At 31.6% G+C, this 19,222-nt stretch overlaps 1 protein-coding gene across 1 annotated transcript in view; it reads right to left on the reverse strand.

Moving 5' to 3' along the window:
* Positions 1–2,107: 2,107 nt before the first annotated feature.
* The window catches only part of LOC127719115 (uncharacterized), a 56,586-nt gene continuing 39,471 nt past the window's right edge, over positions 2,108–19,222 (reverse strand). Inside the window, exons 3-5 of the mRNA XM_052225139.1 lie at positions 3,969–4,080; positions 3,146–3,189; positions 2,108–2,214 (exon numbers count right to left, since the gene is read on the reverse strand). Of these exons, the coding sequence (XP_052081099.1) occupies positions 2,108–2,214; positions 3,146–3,189; positions 3,969–4,080 (263 nt within the window). The remainder of the gene's footprint in view (positions 2,215–3,145; positions 3,190–3,968; positions 4,081–19,222) is intronic.

Consider the following 19,222-nt stretch of genomic DNA (forward strand, 5'->3'; position numbering starts at 1 on the left):
CAGTTTTGGTTACTGGATTCAATTATTGTCACATTTACACATTTAAAAATATGGAGATGTGGTATGATTGCCAATGATACAACTATTTACCAACGTTCAAATGAAATGGATGTAAGCAATTATAGGCAATCCTACGGCCTTCAACAATGAGAAAAACCTATACCATATAACCAGCTATAAAAGACCCAGACATGAAAAATATAAAACAATTCAACTGAAAAAAAATAACGGGTTATGTCTGTGTCGGGTACTCACTTACTATAATGGCACTATAAACAAATGTCATACTAGTGGGTGGTAAAGCTATAAACCATGTTTAACCTACATTTTTTACTACTTTAGAAACATGACAGTTATTGTCTATTGGTTTCGTTGGAAAATAAAGTCTAACGTTTGATTTTGTCACTTTTTATGGACTTCGTCTTTGAATTTACTCTGTAGTTCGGTTTTTTGATAACACCTTTTTGGGAACTCATTTTTTTAATGCCCAGGAAAATATTCAAGATAAAATTTCAAAAATCACAACATCACTATGAACGCGCATCTGAACATTTTATACTTAGTCATGCATCTTTTTTTTAAATTTACGACATGGTTTTACTTTAACTGACCATTTAATTGTCATTCATAACCTTCAATAATTTAAAAAAAAAAAAATCATGAACGCGCATCTGAACATTTTATACTTAGTCATGAATCTTTTTTTTAAATTTACGACATGGTTTTACTTTAACTGACCATTTAATTGTCATTCATAACCTTCAATAATTTAAAAAAAAAAAATCATGCACATATTCTGAAATGCACTTATTATGCCAAAAAATATATTTTCAACAAACGGATAAAACATTGTACCATTGATCTGTTACTTTTTGTCCGAAAAGTTTATGTTTTACTAGGAACCTGATTAAACATTGATTTTTGTATCAAGATGGTGCACTTTCTCCCTTATATCTTTTGAAAATGAAAATAAAAGACAAAAATGAAAAAAATCTTCCTATGCTGTTTGACGAGTAATAAAATATTTGACTATCTTAAGAAATTCTCAATTGTAGTATTATTTAGTTTCTTTTATTCATTTCTAATATATTTGTACATGAATAAAGACAGGAAGGATAATGTATCCTGGTGTTGTTGTTTCTTCTATTCATAGTACATGTAGTAATGTGTATCGCTGGTTTTAGGAACCAAGCTAACGTACGGGTTGAGATGCCTGCAGCGATCTTCATTTCCATTGCTACCAATGATAGTGCCATACGATCCATTTATAACTTGTAAATATGAGCTACTAGCTACATGTGTGTCTTCGATCAGCTGGAATTCATCATGACCTGCATTTACCAAAACGTTTGGAAATCCGTCTTCCCCAATGATCATATTTGCATTTGTCTTGTTTCGTTTATTAAAACAGCAGGTTAAGCCCAAGCAGCCATTATACCCGCTATTGCTGCCCAGAAGATAAGCACATTCAATTCAAAGACTGAAAAAAAAACCAAAGATATCATACATGTATAATGATGAACTTGTTTGTTAATGTACATATATATATATATATATATATATATATATATATATATATATAAACAAGTCTAAATTGAAAACAACGTTCAAACCTATGATTGCATTGGATAAAAACCGCAATTTTTATACGTGTGCATGCAAAACAAATTTCTTGTTAGAGGGGTCTAAATACAGCACAAACAACATATGTATATATGATCAAAACCTACACATTTCAGAACTAAACCGATTTTAAGTTAGTACTGTTTGCTCATTTTTGCCAAACTTTTCAATCGATATTAATTAATAGGTGCCTCAAGTTTTCTATATGGAGTTACATCATTTCGATATACAACGAAGCTAAAAACGGGAATACAGTTTTAACAATTGAAACTGTCAAACTTGAATAAAATAGAACAAGTCATTTCCTGAAGGACAAAATAAAATAAGTGCGGACGGAAAGGTGTCTGAATTGATTGGTGACCTCGTTAGAATTTGGACCCGGAAAGCGCGATATATGTTTGACCTATGTGATTTTTTGCAAATAACTAATCTTAATAAAGATATATTGTACCAGAAAAAGGATAATTGGAACTTGTTTAAAATGTCATATCATGTTAGATGTACTTAAAAATGCCCAACCAACAAATAAGTAAGCGAAGTTGTTACCCGTCATTGTTTCCACCTCTGATCTCGTTGTATAATTGACATCTCCTTCAAAGATAATTCAACATTAGTAATATAATAACATAAACGGTACCAAGTTTACTGCTACAGATGCACATTTCCACATTGATTGCCTATTTGGTGATGCTCTTGTTTAAATATTTGAAAATACAAAGCATATTCAAAAATTGATGAAATATGATTAAATGAATAAAAACCAATTAGTTACTAATGAGAGTGATTAAATACCATTAATGAATATATAAAAAAAAATCCAAAAACTTTTAAACAAATGCTGAAATCAAAATAAACACAAAATACTTTCGTTGTGTTGATTGATCACGTTATGCATCTGATTACACGAGATTATCACGTTTGGTGGCGGATTGGAAAACTCCATACAAATGTAAGCTGTAACTACAAACTTCATTTTACAAATGTATGCATACAACATTGACATCGAAAAGGAAAAATATATGAACGACATAGATAGACGCCAGTTACAGTAATTACGACAATGTGCTGAAATATCCATTGTGCAGCCTGGTTTAGTAAAATACCCGCTTATAGTTCTAAACGCCAGAGGCTCGTTTCGTCTACATAAGACTCATCAGTACCACTCGAATAAAAAAGTTAGAAAGCCAAATAAAGTACGAAGTTTAAGTGCATAAATATAGCATGTTGATGAATCAAAATTACAGTTGTATATCTGATAAAATAAAAAAACAAATCACACAGCTTTTAAAGATCTTTTATAAAAATAAGTGATGACCAAGACAATTGAACTAAATTTTCTATTGCAAAAAAAAAGGCGAAACATAAAAATTCACCAGTCTAGATATATTGAAAATGTCCTGGCAAAAAAAACAAAAAACAAAAAACAAAAACGAAAGACGAAAAAGAGACAATCAGGACTGAGGAATACAAAGTATGAAACCTGGTACGTGCCATTTGTAAATGTTAGTCTGAAAATACCTACCGCTAACTTCAAACTTTGGAACGCACCCTTTCACATGATCACACCTGCGGAAAATAAAAAAAATTGAAATGTCAATATACACGGAGCATAATATGATAGCAAGTTCACATTCATTATATATATGAAAGCTTAGTATCAAATAAATATTGCAATTGCTATCTTACCTAAAGAGATAAACGAATTCAGGACCTTTTATAGCTGACTATGCGGTATGGGTTTTGTTCATTGTTGAAGGCTGTACGATGACCCATAGTTGAGTTTTCTCATTGGCAATTATACCACATCATCTTATTTTTAGATCAACAGGATGTGGATCAGAAACTGCTTACCCTTTCAAACCACCTGATTTCACCTCCGTTTTTTTTTGTTGCTTATTGCTTAGTTTTTTATGTAGTGCTTGTTAATTTACTCTATCGGATAGTTTTTATTGTTTTCTTCAACTTATACATTTTGAATGTTCCCTTGGTATGTTTCGCCTTTTTTTTTAACAAAGACTGATCTGAACTTTCAAAAACTTATTCGTAAATCAATTTAACACAGTAGTAAAATATTTAAATATTGTATATGCGCTATCGCCTTTGAACTAGAATCATATTTAATTCGACTGCTATGGTTTAAATTGGGTATTTTGATATGAAGATTTAAACACAATACTGAGTTTCTCCAAGTTCATTCACTAGTCACATGATAACGTTTTAAAGAAAACCATGGTTTGGGTCATCATCAAAACGTCGTCTTACAGAAAAATCATGAAATTACAAAAGATATCGGTTTATATATGAAAGAAAAAAATTCATTCATCAATTTTCTTTTTTCTTTTTACCGTTCTTCAATCTCAGTACAGTTGCAACGGGCCAAACACCTGTTTCCAAATCTGTTGTTCGGACAATGGAAACACGGTTTTCCACTAATTGATATAAAACCAATTTTGCACTCTGCAAAACACATAAACAAATATGGTTAAATGAAATTTTATTTTTTATCCCAGATTTAATGAAATTTTAAACCATTTCGAAAGGTATGTTGTAACGTTCAAGCATGGAATGTGGAAGATTGTACGTAAGTTCAAAGTTAGAATGCTCAGATCTAGTAAAATTGTGTGAGTTGAGAGTTCCATTGAATATTTCAGCAGGATAAGTTCTTTCTTAAAAATAAAATTGCTAAATTTGTGCTCTTAAGTTGAAAACAAATAGCTTTTATTCCTGATTGACCAATATATTTATTTACAGGACAACAATGAAAAGAACGAGTTGTATAAGGCAAAAAACCATCGTATATTACTTGGTTCGGAATAAATTGATTACTATGATAAAGGTCAGTCATTGAAATCGTTCATGTTTAGATATTCTCAATTGGAAGCTAAGAATCGAGTGTGAAACTTCACAGATATCTGAAATACTTCATAACTCGTAATACGATACTGCAAGGAGAAAGTACTGCCGTGTGTAATTGATGATATGCCTCTACGTTCAAAAGGTAGTTCGATGTACCCTGAAAATAGCTTTGCATATCCATCAATCCCTATGATTCTCATCAATAACTGTTCATTATTAATTACATTATTTCATTAGATAACAATGAATCTTATTAAAATAACTTAAATAAGTAGGAAACCTATTATATGTAAAGGATGTCCTCAATAATAGTTATAGTCTTTTCAATTAGTGTTGTTCGATTAAATACAATTATATGCCATGTATGCTATGAAATTTTATTTTTATAAGTTGTTGAAAACAAGAGAACCCTTAATAAGTATGAAAAAAAATCATAGTAATACATTGTAACATGGTATAATTCTAGCCTGCAATAGGTTTTGGTGATTGGCTACAATAATTGTCAAGAATTTGAGATAAGACAACGGGTAATTTATTGTTAACATACCTGTACATGTACCATTTATGTCTTCATAGTCCGAACAGCAATACTCTATGTTCCTATAGTAATAAAAATATATGCATAAACATAATTCAGTTTAAAAAAAAGGAGAGTATCGTGTTCGTTTTTATGCTGTACTTTTTGGTTAATCATGTTAAAACTCCTTTTACACTGTGAAGATACATTAGACCAACTTTACCATGTATGTATTATAACGGTCATAATGTTGATTTGTATCCAAATCTTGAATGATATATTGAATTCAATGAGCTGCTTAAAAATATTGTAGTATCTTTAAATTTACCCTATTCTGTCCATACATAATGTACTGGGAAGACCTTCTAAACTATTCCCTTTGTCACTAAAACAAAGTATGAGAATTATGTAAATAACTGACATTGTTTTACAGTCGACAGGTATAAAGTGATCCAAAAGCCGGATGTATTGCTATATTAATTCCTTAAATATATGTTATTATACATGATATAGTCAATGAAAAAAAGTACAGATCGGATGCGTCTAAGTTGAATGGAACCAACTTCCTTATACTGATTGAGTACTCATCAGCCTTAATTTGAAAAATAAGAGGCAGATTAAGGGGCAATGTTATAATTATTTTTCAAAACTTTATCGTCATTTCAATTTATCGTTGATTTGTTAAAAAAACGTACATTTTTATCTTTTCTTTCTTTCTTTTTCGTCTGAAAGTTGCAAACCTTACTATATACAAATTAGAAATTGTGTTTCTAACATTAACTACACCTATTGATATGTTCTATCCTAAGTAACCAGCTTGTTGACATGCTGGTATGTATTTCTGAACACATTCACGGACAGGGGATCAACAATTTTAGATATCAGAGGGGTTTTGAGGTGACGGTATATATTACGGAAGGAAAAACTCGTTCGGCCAGTAAAGTAATAGAATATTAACTAGTGAGAAAGTAATAAAGCATGAATGTCAAAATCCACAAAATATTTCAAAGGTGTCTTATCACACTGGGCAGTTGTTCCAGATATGTTTTTAATTTTGAACATAAGGTAAACTGCTGAATATTTTTTTCTTTACTACAGAGCTTTTACAAATTAAACAATATCAATACCGACTTGAGTCTGAGAGAGAAAAAAAATGAATGGAAATAGATGTGAGGTTTACCTAAATGACACATCAACACACCTACACAAACAAAGATAATGATACATAGACATGATAGAGGTCAACAATAAACAAGTGTCTTGTTACTAAATCAAGCTCTAAATTATCTTTTTACTATATAAAGCTCTCTATTGTCTTTTTACGATATCAAGCTCTAAAGAATCCCGAGTCTGGTAAAATTGTGATACTTATTGTTGTTCCGGTTTTTGTTCTCATAAAATGTTTTCACACTTCTTTTTATAATTATTTCCTTTTACCCACTTTTTCTATTATTTGTGTTGGCCTTTCCATCATAATCTTTTCCATTTTTTGTTAAATTAGGTAGCCTGCAAATGTTTCCAAATTGAATATCTACATTTTAAGTCCTTGTGATGATGCATTTGGTCATACTTTCTCACCTTATTTGACACATACAGACAGACATACATTTTGCTGAGATTCATTGATTTTATTTTTTGCTTTTTGATTTTTGCTCCATAGGAACGGAACCCCTCTCCTTTCGTAGGTTTGAGACGTGTTAAATCAGGAAGATCAATTCCAAGTGTTTCATAAATGTTGTTTTCATTCAATTGGGAGAAATTGTTTCTTATATTTCTTTCTCATGTGCCCTATTACCAACTTAACATGATGTGGTAAAAAGAGGTAACACATTACATAGTGGAGATTTCAAAAACAACGTTCGGTACGTTAATAGTATAATTCTAATCTGCAAAAACAAAGTTCGACGTCTTTGAAAGCGGATAATTTAAATCGACAACAAAGGCAGAAAAAATCCATTTGACACGGTAATATACGGTATAATCAGCTGCATTTAGCTAAACCTTTCGAAATGTTGGGTCTTCAATGCTCTTCAACTTCGTATTTATTTGGCCTTTATAACTTGTTTTATCCTGCAATCAGCTAACTATTGTACAAATAACTGGTACAAATAAAGTCTCCTGTTACCCCGCTTCCATGTTGAGCAAGCGGTAATGTGGATATTTCTTTTTGCGTACCAGTTCATTTTGGGGTCCTCTTCGCGGTCCGCGTTTAAATAATGTCGATTTCTTTGAATAATTAGAGACAATGATTTAGATTTTAACAACTAAAATTTCAAGTTTTGGGTGTAAATTTCGAAAAAAAAAACAATATATGTACATTGTCGGAAAATATAAAATGTATTTGTACTCGCTACGAAACAGGAGAAAAGCTCGCCGAGCCTCGCTTTTCGTCCTGTTCAAAGCTCATACAAATAAATTTTATATTTTCTGACAATTTACATATATTGTACATTTATTTGAGCGTCACTGATGAGTCTTTTATAGACGAAACGCGTGTTTGGCGAGTATACAATGTTAATCCTGGAAACTATGATGAGTTTATTTATAAAATGTGTGCGTACGAAAGGTTTTTTTTCTGGATGTAGCACAATAAGGAATCCTCAAACCTTTACAGTCCAAAGCCAGTGAAGAAGGAATACGTATAAACATTCGGGCTTTATTTCATAATGGACCTACATTTAGTCAAGTTCATCTAAGGTCAGCTTTATTTGCATGAGACAGAGGGTAAATCATTTAAATGGCGATGGACTGAATACTACCTAATGATTACTTCTGCACGTAACAGTTCACTAGCAGTATAGTACTAGCTGGTTGTATATGGAGAAAAAAAAACCAATTAGTTTATTTCGTACATCTGATCCGTTTTGCTGGATTAACCATTATCAAGAATGCTCAAAACTAAAAAGGTGAGAGCCAAGGATTTGAAAAATAAGTAGGACATTTTGGAGCTTTATGACCAAAAGGAACATAGAAAGAAAAGCTAACTTAAATTTCAGATCAACTTTGCTTGAGAGAATTGGAAAATTAGTGTTTGTTACAATTTCTACATTTATCAAAACATATTTTGAAGTTGTTGTTATATAAATAATGTATATGCCGATGGATGCACTGGCTGCTACCTGATGACACCCTGTGAGACAGTTCACAGCAGCGGTATCGACCTTGTATCAGCAAATGAAGATGAAAATAACACTATGTAAACTTAGTGCATCCGCAGCGCTTTTCAGGATAAACTTTCCTCAGGAATGTTAAAAAATTTGAACATTTTAAAAATTCATAGCAAAATAAATAGGTATATGACCAAACAGTATCTATAAAAATAGATAAATGTATCTAAGATCAATTTTGCCCGAAGAAGTTGGAGCATTAGTGTTTCCTTTAATTTCTAAATTGATCAAACACGTTTTTTAAATAATTGTTACAATTCCCGAGGCACTGACTTTTTACCGAATGGTACCCATTATAAGTTAATGAAAATAACACTGTCTAGATAGGTTGTGTTTGAACTTTAATCCACTTTGGAATTTTTATTTTATTATGAGCTGTCGTTACATATATGTAATATTTATGTAACGTATTTGATTCTAGCGTCACTGATTAGTCATCTGTTGTATGTGGGGTTTGGTGTGTGTGATTTTATATGAAACATACTTAAAAACAACAATTAAGTAACATTTGAATCGTACTATTTGACTGTGTACTTCTTAGAACAAAATGTAAAACGCAGTATGTATTCGTAATTTTCAATGTACATTGATCTATGTTCTCACTTACAAATGCTGTTTACTACGCAAAACAGCATCCCATAACAAATCCGAACACTTATCCCAATTTTTAAAAGTATGATACCTCGACAGGAACAAGGTTTTTTTTATTCATGTATTTCTCCTTAAACCGAAATAACCAAGCATTTCTGAATCAAACTAATAAAAGCTTATTTGCTGTACATACATTGGGCAATGAATAAAAAAAAAACAGTGACAAAAGATTTTTTTTTTTTATTTAGAGAGAAATTTGTTACAATCAGTACAACACATACAATATAGCATATATATATTTTAGCAACAAATTAATACTGAATGAAAAACCTATTAAATATATCAAAAAATAACTTGACAAATGAAGGGATCAAACAGACCAATAAAAGAAGTGTAAATGTAAATATATTATATGCAGCACAAAATGTCAGATTTTTACTATGTACAAGTCCAATTACAATACTTTTGATTCAATGTTTAATCCTTCTTAATATCAGTACTCTGCTGAATTTAGCGTTCCAATCCTATAACAAACAAGTGGACTGCATAGATTGTATTAAAACACATACATATATAATGTTATTCAAGATAGTGTGTAAAAAAGGCATTAAAGTGTATATTTCCCTGACATTTCTGATACTCTTTGTGTTTGTTTGATAATATTAATGCATTTCTTGAATCGTTATTGTTTTTATAAAAAAAAGTTTCACGTATTTTTTTTATGGTAACTGTAGTAAACATATCTGTGATAGTATTCTCTACTTATAATGATGCATCTCCAAAGTTGCAGGGACAGCTTTGGTATTGTTGATCATGTTGAGCGTAACTACCAGCAGCTTCCAATCCACACGTTTTGCTTTTCTGGCTGCTGGATTCAATCATTACCTCACAATACGCATAACAGTTTGTGTTTTGACCTGGTAATATGTTGTCATCAATGGTATGGTTTATATGCATACTTTTCTTTTGTTCAGATGCATTTTGATTTTCTTTGCCTGAAGCTCTTAGAATTTTGTTTTCATCATTGGTAATTGTTGTGTTTGGTGTCTGCCTTCTTCTCCTGAACTGTACACAAGCAAAACAGACCCAAACCAGCAGTATAACTCCTGCTATTCCTCCGCAGTAGACAATCCACTCCAACTTTAGCACTGTAAAAGAATAAATGCATATGTATTTATTTTCGATGTAGCGTTTGTTTGTGTGTGTAAGTGTGTAAAATAAAATATTATGCTCGGAAAGATATTCTATAAATGGAAACATAATGACACTCAATTGGGCGTTGTCTTATGTACCTTAAATCAATCACATTATTATCTTGGGAAAGATACCACACCAAATAGCTCTTTTACTACAAATACTTATTAGATTAACAATAATGTAATCAAACATGTAATTAATCCCTATTGAATATAGATTATAAAAAAAGATCAAACAACAGCAACATTTTTTATTGTAAGGAAAACGAATTCACAATAAAAGATTCACGTGGTGAATAGCATGCAATGATATTTTTAGCCATTTACTCTTTTTTAAAATCACATTTGGCTTGATTGTGTATTAGGATTAATAAGTCTTTCCACTTATTCGTAAAAAGACCTATTGATTTTGTTCTGATTATTACTTTTTTTTCTTCTTCCGCCAAACCTTTTCTTGCGGTATAAAGTTGTTTCGCAAGATGTCGTTTAGATATTTTTGATATTATATCGAACAGTTATTGCCCTTTTGAAACTCACCCTGTTAAGCCGAAGGTTGTTTTATTGTAAGAGTTATCTCCCCAAACACTGTATTTCTTGTAAGTGTATCTCCTCCGTAACAAAAAAAAGATAACTACAAATTCTTTTTCATATATATTTATTACATCCTCCGGAAAATTTGACTGATTTGGATCGAAGCAGTCCGGTGAAATCTTATAGGATTGATCTGCTTTTACCAAATACATGTTTCGATATGTTTGTGTTACTCATAAACCGTTAGTCGTATCAACCTTTGATTCTTTTTATTTGAGGTCCTTTGGTCCTAACTTAGAGGTCAATGTCATGTTTTCAGTTTTGACATTTGCTTGTTTTTGCATTTCTCAGACACTTTCAAAGATATATATACAAAGAACTAGTCTAAATCGTTTGCTTTATTGTGATGAAGATATAATACATTTGGGCTCCAACAATCCAATGACATCTTATAGGAGATATTACCCCTGAAATGATTTCATTTAAGGTTAGTTGATTATTACTTCAACCTGGTTCAGGATAAAGCCTTAAGGTCTTTTACAAAATGTAGGGTGATAAATGACCGTCCAAATATCAACCAGAAGTGACCCGGAGTAAACCAGAAGTAGCCAATTCGAACTTATTTCATGGAAAAGTACCTAAAACCATATATATTTTGAATACGCATACATAAACCTATCATTTGTGTTCGGAAGTGACATTCAATAAACCAGAAGTAGCTAATTTCCTACCTTATTAAAAGCAAAATTATATAGAAACAATATATATTTTTGGAATCAGTGTAAATACAGCTATCATATGAGACCGGAAAGGACATTTTATTAACCGGAAGTTTCAAATTAACTCCAATTTAAGGGCAAAAGTATATAAAACCCACATATTTTTGGAATCTGTGCAAATAAAGCTTTCATATGAGACCGGTAGTGACAATTTCTAATCCGGAAGTATCGAATCTGCTCCCTTATTTCGGACAAAAGTTTATAAAAACCATATATGTATTTATTCAGTATTAAGAAACCTATCATGGGACGCCAATAAAAACTGGAAGTATCTTATTATCAATTACTTAGGAAATTGATGTGGAAATACGTTCAATTGTTCAGAGGAACAATTGGTTTTTAATTTGAACCAATTTTTCTGAACACATCGCCGATGATTTTTTTTTAAATTAGATAAATATGCAGCAACAAATGCCGGTTTTTCTAAAACAATGAATATCTAATAGAAATGAATAATTTTCAGACTTTTTACATAAATGAAGAGTATGCTTATGTGAAGACGATGTTTTACAAAAATCGTGTGTGTATATCTTTTGAAACAACAAAGAAATGGCAAAAAAAACGAAACTTTGAGTAAATGTCTAAAATTTCGACCCCATTTATCTATAACAGTATCGCATGAAGGTATGTTTTTATATAGCATATTTGAATTCACTAGGGGAAAAACAGCTTTTGATGTAAAAAAAAATCACCATGGAATCGAAACTGTATCGTATGATATCTGATAATGGGATCCACTGAGTGATACTCGAGTATTTGACTTCTAGCTGACATCACTAAAACTTACATGTATAACATTAACGGATTTTTTTTCTACACCAGATGCGCAGTTGGCCAATTAATGTCTCTCCGGTGTTGATAAATGCAAATATATTTGCAAATGCAAAACTTATTAAACAAAAAAGGCAAAAAGAATAGCCAAAGTTATAGTTATTTTCTTCAATTAATAGAAATCTTACATTTCATTAAAATGTATCAAATATTTCTCGATTGAGCACACATAAGTGAAGTGTTCCAGTCTGTGTTCAGCAAAACTCTCCCCTGTAGTTCTAGTGGAATACGCGGGTTTTTTTTTACAAAGGATATATAACTTATGTAAGATACTGATGTTATGTGATCGAACAAAAGAAATCAGCCAAACAAAATGAAGTCCTCAAAGACATTTATAAAGATAAACAAATAACTGACCACATGTACAACTATCTACGATCAGATGAAACTTGAACAATCGGTAGATTTTATTTACTTCCAAAACTCCATAAAGAATATTTCCTTGAAAAACCAATAGTATCTTATTAAGATGTATGAAATATATCTTGACTATCAACATGATCAAAACTTAAGCAAAAGTGTTACCCGTCTGTATATCGGGAAAGCCCTTCTCCTGCGTTCTTGTTGAATCATCTGTGTTTTCTACTAAGAACATTTTACATAAATTCTGTAATAAACTTATGTTGTATTGAGCAATAGCGTGAATATTTTTTTGATCTAAGTCAGTTTAATGGAAGTAATTTTCTAACAAGTAAAGAGTAGAGTAAAAGAAGTTGCTGGCGAGGTTTACATCTATTGCTAAAACTTAGATTCTGAATAGGAATTTTTTAATTTCCAATAAATAATGCAAGTCAACTATAAACCAGTCGAAATTTAATTTCAAAAGTGGTGCTTGGAGAATCCGACATGACCCTAAAAGGCATTTTATATGATAATATTCGTAAGCGTTTTGAATTGATACAAAATTAAAGGGAAAAGCCAAAAGTTGTACTAAGAGAAAAACATCACTGTTCTGCTGGCCTGACATGCATGTACATGTATTTGTACTTTGTTAGATTAACTGTCACCTTTTATTCGTATTGTATTCTATGATACAATATATATTGAATTTATAAAGCCCTATTTTATTGAGTATACTATCTATAAAAACCAAAAGGGAGTTGTCGGTTTATTTATACTTATGAGTTTGAATGTCCCTGTGGTATGTTCCACCTTTCTTCGGACAAAATAGAAATAACATTCATCTTTCATCTCATAATACCTTTATAATATAAAAAAATGTATTGTTTTGAGAAAACAAATAAATCATTTTTGAATCAAAAATTGCTTGCCTGATAAAGTGTAAGCAAAGTCATTATTCCTGGCTATCACAGAAAGGCTTTCATCCTTTGTTTTGGTGGTTGCAGCAACACTTTCTACAAGCGTAATATAAACAATTGAAGACTAAGATGCAGATCATTTGGAAATTGTGCGTGTGACAAAGTGAGAGAGAGAGAGAAGCCTCATATGTTGTGGTTGCATTACATATCTAGCATTACTTTTAAAAGATGTTGAATGGTTAACTCAAGGAAATACAGAGTAAGGCATAAACGAAAAGATAAAATATTTCACGGAGCAGGTAAAAATCTCAGTTTTTGTTATAACAGAAGAATAAATTTATTAAAATAAATCCATCATAACAATCGAACAGTTCTTATTGTACATGCATTTAATGATACTGCACAATATTAAAAATATGTCAGACTCTATATTGATACATTGCATTCAATGTCGAAGAACAAAACAGCAACGTGAAGGTCACTTGCCCTGAACCTCATGTGGAATTATCTCTATATAGTAACATTCATTAAACGTGTTGAGCATGTTGATAACAATCAGTTAATAGGTAGGTGAACAGTAGATTCCTTTAATGTGTGAACAGAACCTTTTATCCATTGTGTGTTCAAGTTGAAACATGCACATTGTAGCTGTGCCTGATTGTGAATAAAGGAGATATAATCTGATAATTTATTTTCATCTGATTGTTTCTTGTTATGAAAAAGAAGAAACTAAAACATTTACCCGTCAATGCTTCAGAAAGGCTGTTCTCATTAATTTGAGTAGACAAAGCAGCGTCTTCTACAACGATATCAGATAATTATGTGTTATTGAAGATAGTCCTACTGAAAGGAAAAGTATAAAGAAAAAAAGTATGTCTGGACAATAATAAAAGGTAGGAAAAGTATAAAGAAAAATGGTATGTCTGGACAAAAATAAAAGGTCGAAATAAGAGAATCGAAATTCTGACTTTGGACGCTAATAAACAAAAATTCAGATTATTCGTATAATATAATAACGCTGTAGGCAGTATTTGACAAATCGTAGGTCTTAAAATACTTTTTATGTAGTTATTGGATGGCTTATTACTAGCTACAAACCGCAATTACAAAACAAAAGAAGGCCCTGTCTATTCAGTACGATAATATGATATAAACAGTTTAACTCCTCCTTTAATTTGTATTTATGTTTGATTTCTTTAGTCACTTGTCTTGTACAAGTGAGAGGTTTAGCTAGCTATAACCAGTTTAATCCCATCATTTTTTTTTTCGGAAAATGCCTGTACCAAGTCAGGATTATGGCAGTTGTTTTTCACTTGTTCCGTTGATTGAGAGCTTTTGATGTTATCAGTTTAAATTGATTCCCCCTTGTTGAATTTGCCTTTGTGTTCAGTAATTTTGTTTTACCTTTTTCGTGGGGAGCTATACTCGAATGTAAAGTTACGTTCAAGGTACAAATGTACAGTTGATACGAGGACACATCGCTTGCACGAACATTATATATATCTTCAATTTCAACTATATTTGTTAGGAGGACGATATTTGACGTGTCTTTTGAGGTCAGCTCACTTCAATGCTACAGTTAAGTAATCAGTATATTTTTCAGAATTCCATATACAATTTACAATGCATGTATTCTAATTTTCATCATGACGAGGACATTCAAAACCAAGCATGATCAGATTCATTTAAGTTTTAATAAGCGTTTCGCTGAAAATACTTATCCATGACTTGCATAAAAAAAGACAAACAAGTTCACAAAACAATACATTTAAAACTAAGGACTAATCAAAATAAAGTCGAAAGAACTGGTAAGTAAATGCTGCTATAGTCTGAAAATACGTACCGCCAATTTCAAACTTTGAAACGCACACATTCACATGATCACACCTGCGTAAATAAAAAACAAAAACAAAAACAAAACTGACATTTCAGGGGGAATACTATATTAGCATATTCACGTTCATTTTGTTTGAAACTTAATTATCTGATAAACATTGCAATGGCTATCTTACCTTGAGGATCTTGCCTTGATGGATAAAGGAAATTAACACGACTGGTGCTATATAAAAGGACAGGAAATGCTCACTCTTTCGTTGAACATCAATACAGCTTTGTTTTTTTTTGTGGGGCTCTTATTGCTGAATCATTTTTTTTTTATGTAGTGTTTTGCGGACTTGTTCGTCTTTTTGTTGTTGTTATTTTTGTAGTTTGCGATGACATTGTCATTATTATGTTGTCTTAAAATCATTGCGTTTTTTTATATTTTAAGTTTCAATTGATTCGCTTGTTGAGAGTTTGAAATACTAGTTTTTTTTTTCTTATTTGTAAAGAATAAGTTTAAAATATGCATAGAGCTATTAGTTGATCCATTTGGCATACATTAATTATGTCACCTCCTTTATCACATTACTCTGATGATACTATGTGGTCCCTTTAGTAGCGTATTAAATGTGCGATATAGCCTTGAAAAAAAGCAAACATCTAAGTCCCTATTAAATGAGGTCTCAAATTGCCGTTTTAATAAAGATTTAAAAACAAAACGCATCTCCTTATATCTTTGTTTAGCTCATATTAATTAAAATAACATTGTGCCGAATTGAAATGAAAGTGTTCATAATCGAAAATTATCAAGGCGGGTTTTAACAATGAAAGAAAATAGTCACAAATCTAGAGGCCAGTAAAAGCTCACAAACTTTTTCAATTTATCGTAGTTATAATACAATATTAATGAAATTATTACTTTGTTTTAAAATCATAGTATTGTCAATATAATGGAATTTGATGCGACTGTCATACAAGTGAGAGGTTTAGCCAGCTATAAAACCAGGTTCAATCCACCATTTTCTACATAAGAAAATGACTGTAGCAAGTCAGGAATATGACAGTTGTTATCCATTCGTTTGATGAGTTTGAGCTTTTGATTTTTCCATTTGATTAGGGACTTTCCTTTTTGAATTTTCCTCGGAGTTTTTTTGTGATTTTACTTTTTGTTATGCTGTGGGTAGTAATTAATTTGCCTGTTGACTGTTTATCACGCGACTATTTATTATAATGCCCTTCTCTGTATTCAACTTGTTCACAATTTGCACACAGTTATTATTTGACCCACTAATCACTTAAGAATGATGTAAACTCCTTTACATTAATGAATATGATGATAGTGTGTGGTTCTTTAGTTGTAATTTCATGTGTGCCTTCGAACTAGGATCATATTTAACTCGATTGCTATAGTTTAAAATGGGTATTTTCACATGCAGATTGTGTCTTTCTATGTTGTGATTTTACACTATTGTTTCAGGTAAGGGTAAAGGTTGGTACCTATTAAAACGTTTAAACCCGCTGCATTTGTTTGCACCTGTCCTAAGTCAGGAATCTGATGTTCAGTAGTTGTCGTTTGTTGATATGGTTCATAAGTGTTTCTCGTTTCTCGTTTTTTATATAGATAAGACCGTTGGTTTTCCCGTTTAAATGGTTTTACACTAGTCATTGTTGGGGCCCTTTATAGCTTGCTGTTCGGTGTGAGCCAAGGCTCCGTGTTGAAGACCGTACTTTGACCTATAATGGTTTACTTTTACAAATTGTGACATGGATGGAGAGTTGTCTCTTTGGCACTCATACCACATCTTCTTATATCTATTAAACACAATACCGAATTTCTACAGGGTGCATATTTTTTTTCCTTTACTAGCCACATGATTACATTTTAAAGAAAACCATGATTTGGGTCACCAACAAAATGTCGTCACAGAAAAATCGTGAAATTACTATATGTTTAAATATGAAAGAAAAATCAATTATTCATTTTATTCATATTTTTCTTCTACCGTTCTTCAATCTCACTACATTTGCAACGGTCCAAACATCTTTCTCCAAATCTGTTTTTCGGACAATGGTAACATGGTTTTCCCATTGTTGATATAAAACCAATTTTGCACTCTGAAAAGCACATGAACAAATATGATTAAATGAAACTTTATGTTATGAACCAGATTTCAAGAAATAAACCAGTTCGAAAGGTATGTTGTACGTTCAAGCATGGAATGTGGAATATTGTACATTAGTTCAAAGCTAGAATGCTCAGATTAAAAAAAAAATATGTTGAGAGGTCCACTGACTATTTCAACCGGATAAGTTTATTCTTAAAAACAAATTACGAACTTCGTGCTCTAAAGTTGAAATTAAATAGCTTTTATTCCTGATTGGCCAATATATTTATTGACAGGACCAAAATGAAATGAACGAGTCATACAAGGGAAAATATCCATTGTATATCACTTGGTACGGCATACATCGATTACTAGGCTAAAGGCTAGTCTGACATTGAAATTGTACATAATTAGATATTCTCAATTGAAGGCGTAGTAACGAGTTTGAAATTTCATAGATATCTGAAATACAAATGTCACAAATCATTATACGGTATTGCATTGGGAAAATACTGCCGTGTGTGATTGATGGTATGCTTCTACGTTCAAAAAGTAGTTCGATGTACCCTGAAAAAAGCTTTGCATATCCATCATTCCCTATGATAAATGTTATTTTATAAGTTGCTGAAAACAATAGAATCCTTAATAAGTATGAACAGAATTCATATTTATACATTGTAACATGGTATACATGGTATAGTTCTAGCGTGCAATAGGTTCTGGTGATTGGCTACAATAATTGTCAATAAAACAGACTCATTCATGGAAATTTTCTTGTAATGCATTTTACGCAGAAATGAGATTCAGCGTTGTTTTCCAGCTCTATGTTTTGCAGACCAGACCCAAATCTTTCCGGTTTTATGTTGGGATCTTTTAATGTCAATGCCTCTCATTTGATTTGCAGAGAACTTATTTGTGTTTTTTTCAAATAAGCGATATATACAAGAAAAAAAGACAAATAACACATTCTTAATCTATGGTCAACTGGGAGCAAAATAAAAAAGGAAAAAACCAATTTTCCTCTTTTTTCCCTCTAATTTCTGACAAGTGCAATTAGGGGCTAAATTTGGACCAGAACGTAATAAATTTATTCTATAACCCATGTACTTGAGTAAAAAAGATGAAAAACGAAGACAATTCTGTTATATTAGTATTTATTTGTTACATTTCAAAATAAATTTATACTGAATTCTACACTTAGCTGTACATCTTCAGTCAACTCTCTGTAAAGGATGCAACATAGAATAAATTTATTCTAAATGCATGGTGCTTTTCTGTATTTATGATAATTTATAAAGTAAATTTATTTTATAGAGCCTTAATATTTATTATTAGTTCTAGAAAAAACAGAATAAGTTTATTCTACATTCAATGTGATGCATGACTATGAAAATTGAAAATGGAAATGGGGAATATGTCAAAGAGACAACAACCCGACCAAAGAGCAGACAACAGCCGAAGGCCACCAATGGGTCTGTATTGCAGCGAGAAAATCCCGCACCCGGAGGTGGTCCTCAGCTGGCCCTTTAATAAAATTGTGTGCTAGTTCAGTGAAAATGGACGTCATACTAAACTCCAAAAAATATAAATGAACTAAAATTAAAAAATCATACTGACTATCAAAGGCCAGAGGCTCCTGACTTGGGACAGGCGCAAAAATGCGGCGGGGTTAAACATGTTTTGTGAGATCTCAACCCTCCCCCTATACCTCTAGCCAATGTAGAATAAAGAAACATATACATAAATAAGGAGATGTAGTATGGTTGCCAACTAGACAACTATCCACAAGAGGCAAAAGAGTCCTAATGACGTATATTTAAGTAACAATAGACCACGTACATGTACGGCCAGAAAGGAGAAAAATCCATACCGTATAGTAAGCTATGAAAGGACCCGAGAAACTTTCAAACGAAAACAAACATGGCATTATTTATAACCCAAAAATA

This window comes from Mytilus californianus, unplaced genomic scaffold (genome assembly GCF_021869535.1).
Source record: "Mytilus californianus isolate M0D057914Y unplaced genomic scaffold, xbMytCali1.0.p SCAF_10, whole genome shotgun sequence".
Lineage (NCBI taxonomy): Eukaryota > Metazoa > Mollusca > Bivalvia > Mytilida > Mytilidae > Mytilus > Mytilus californianus.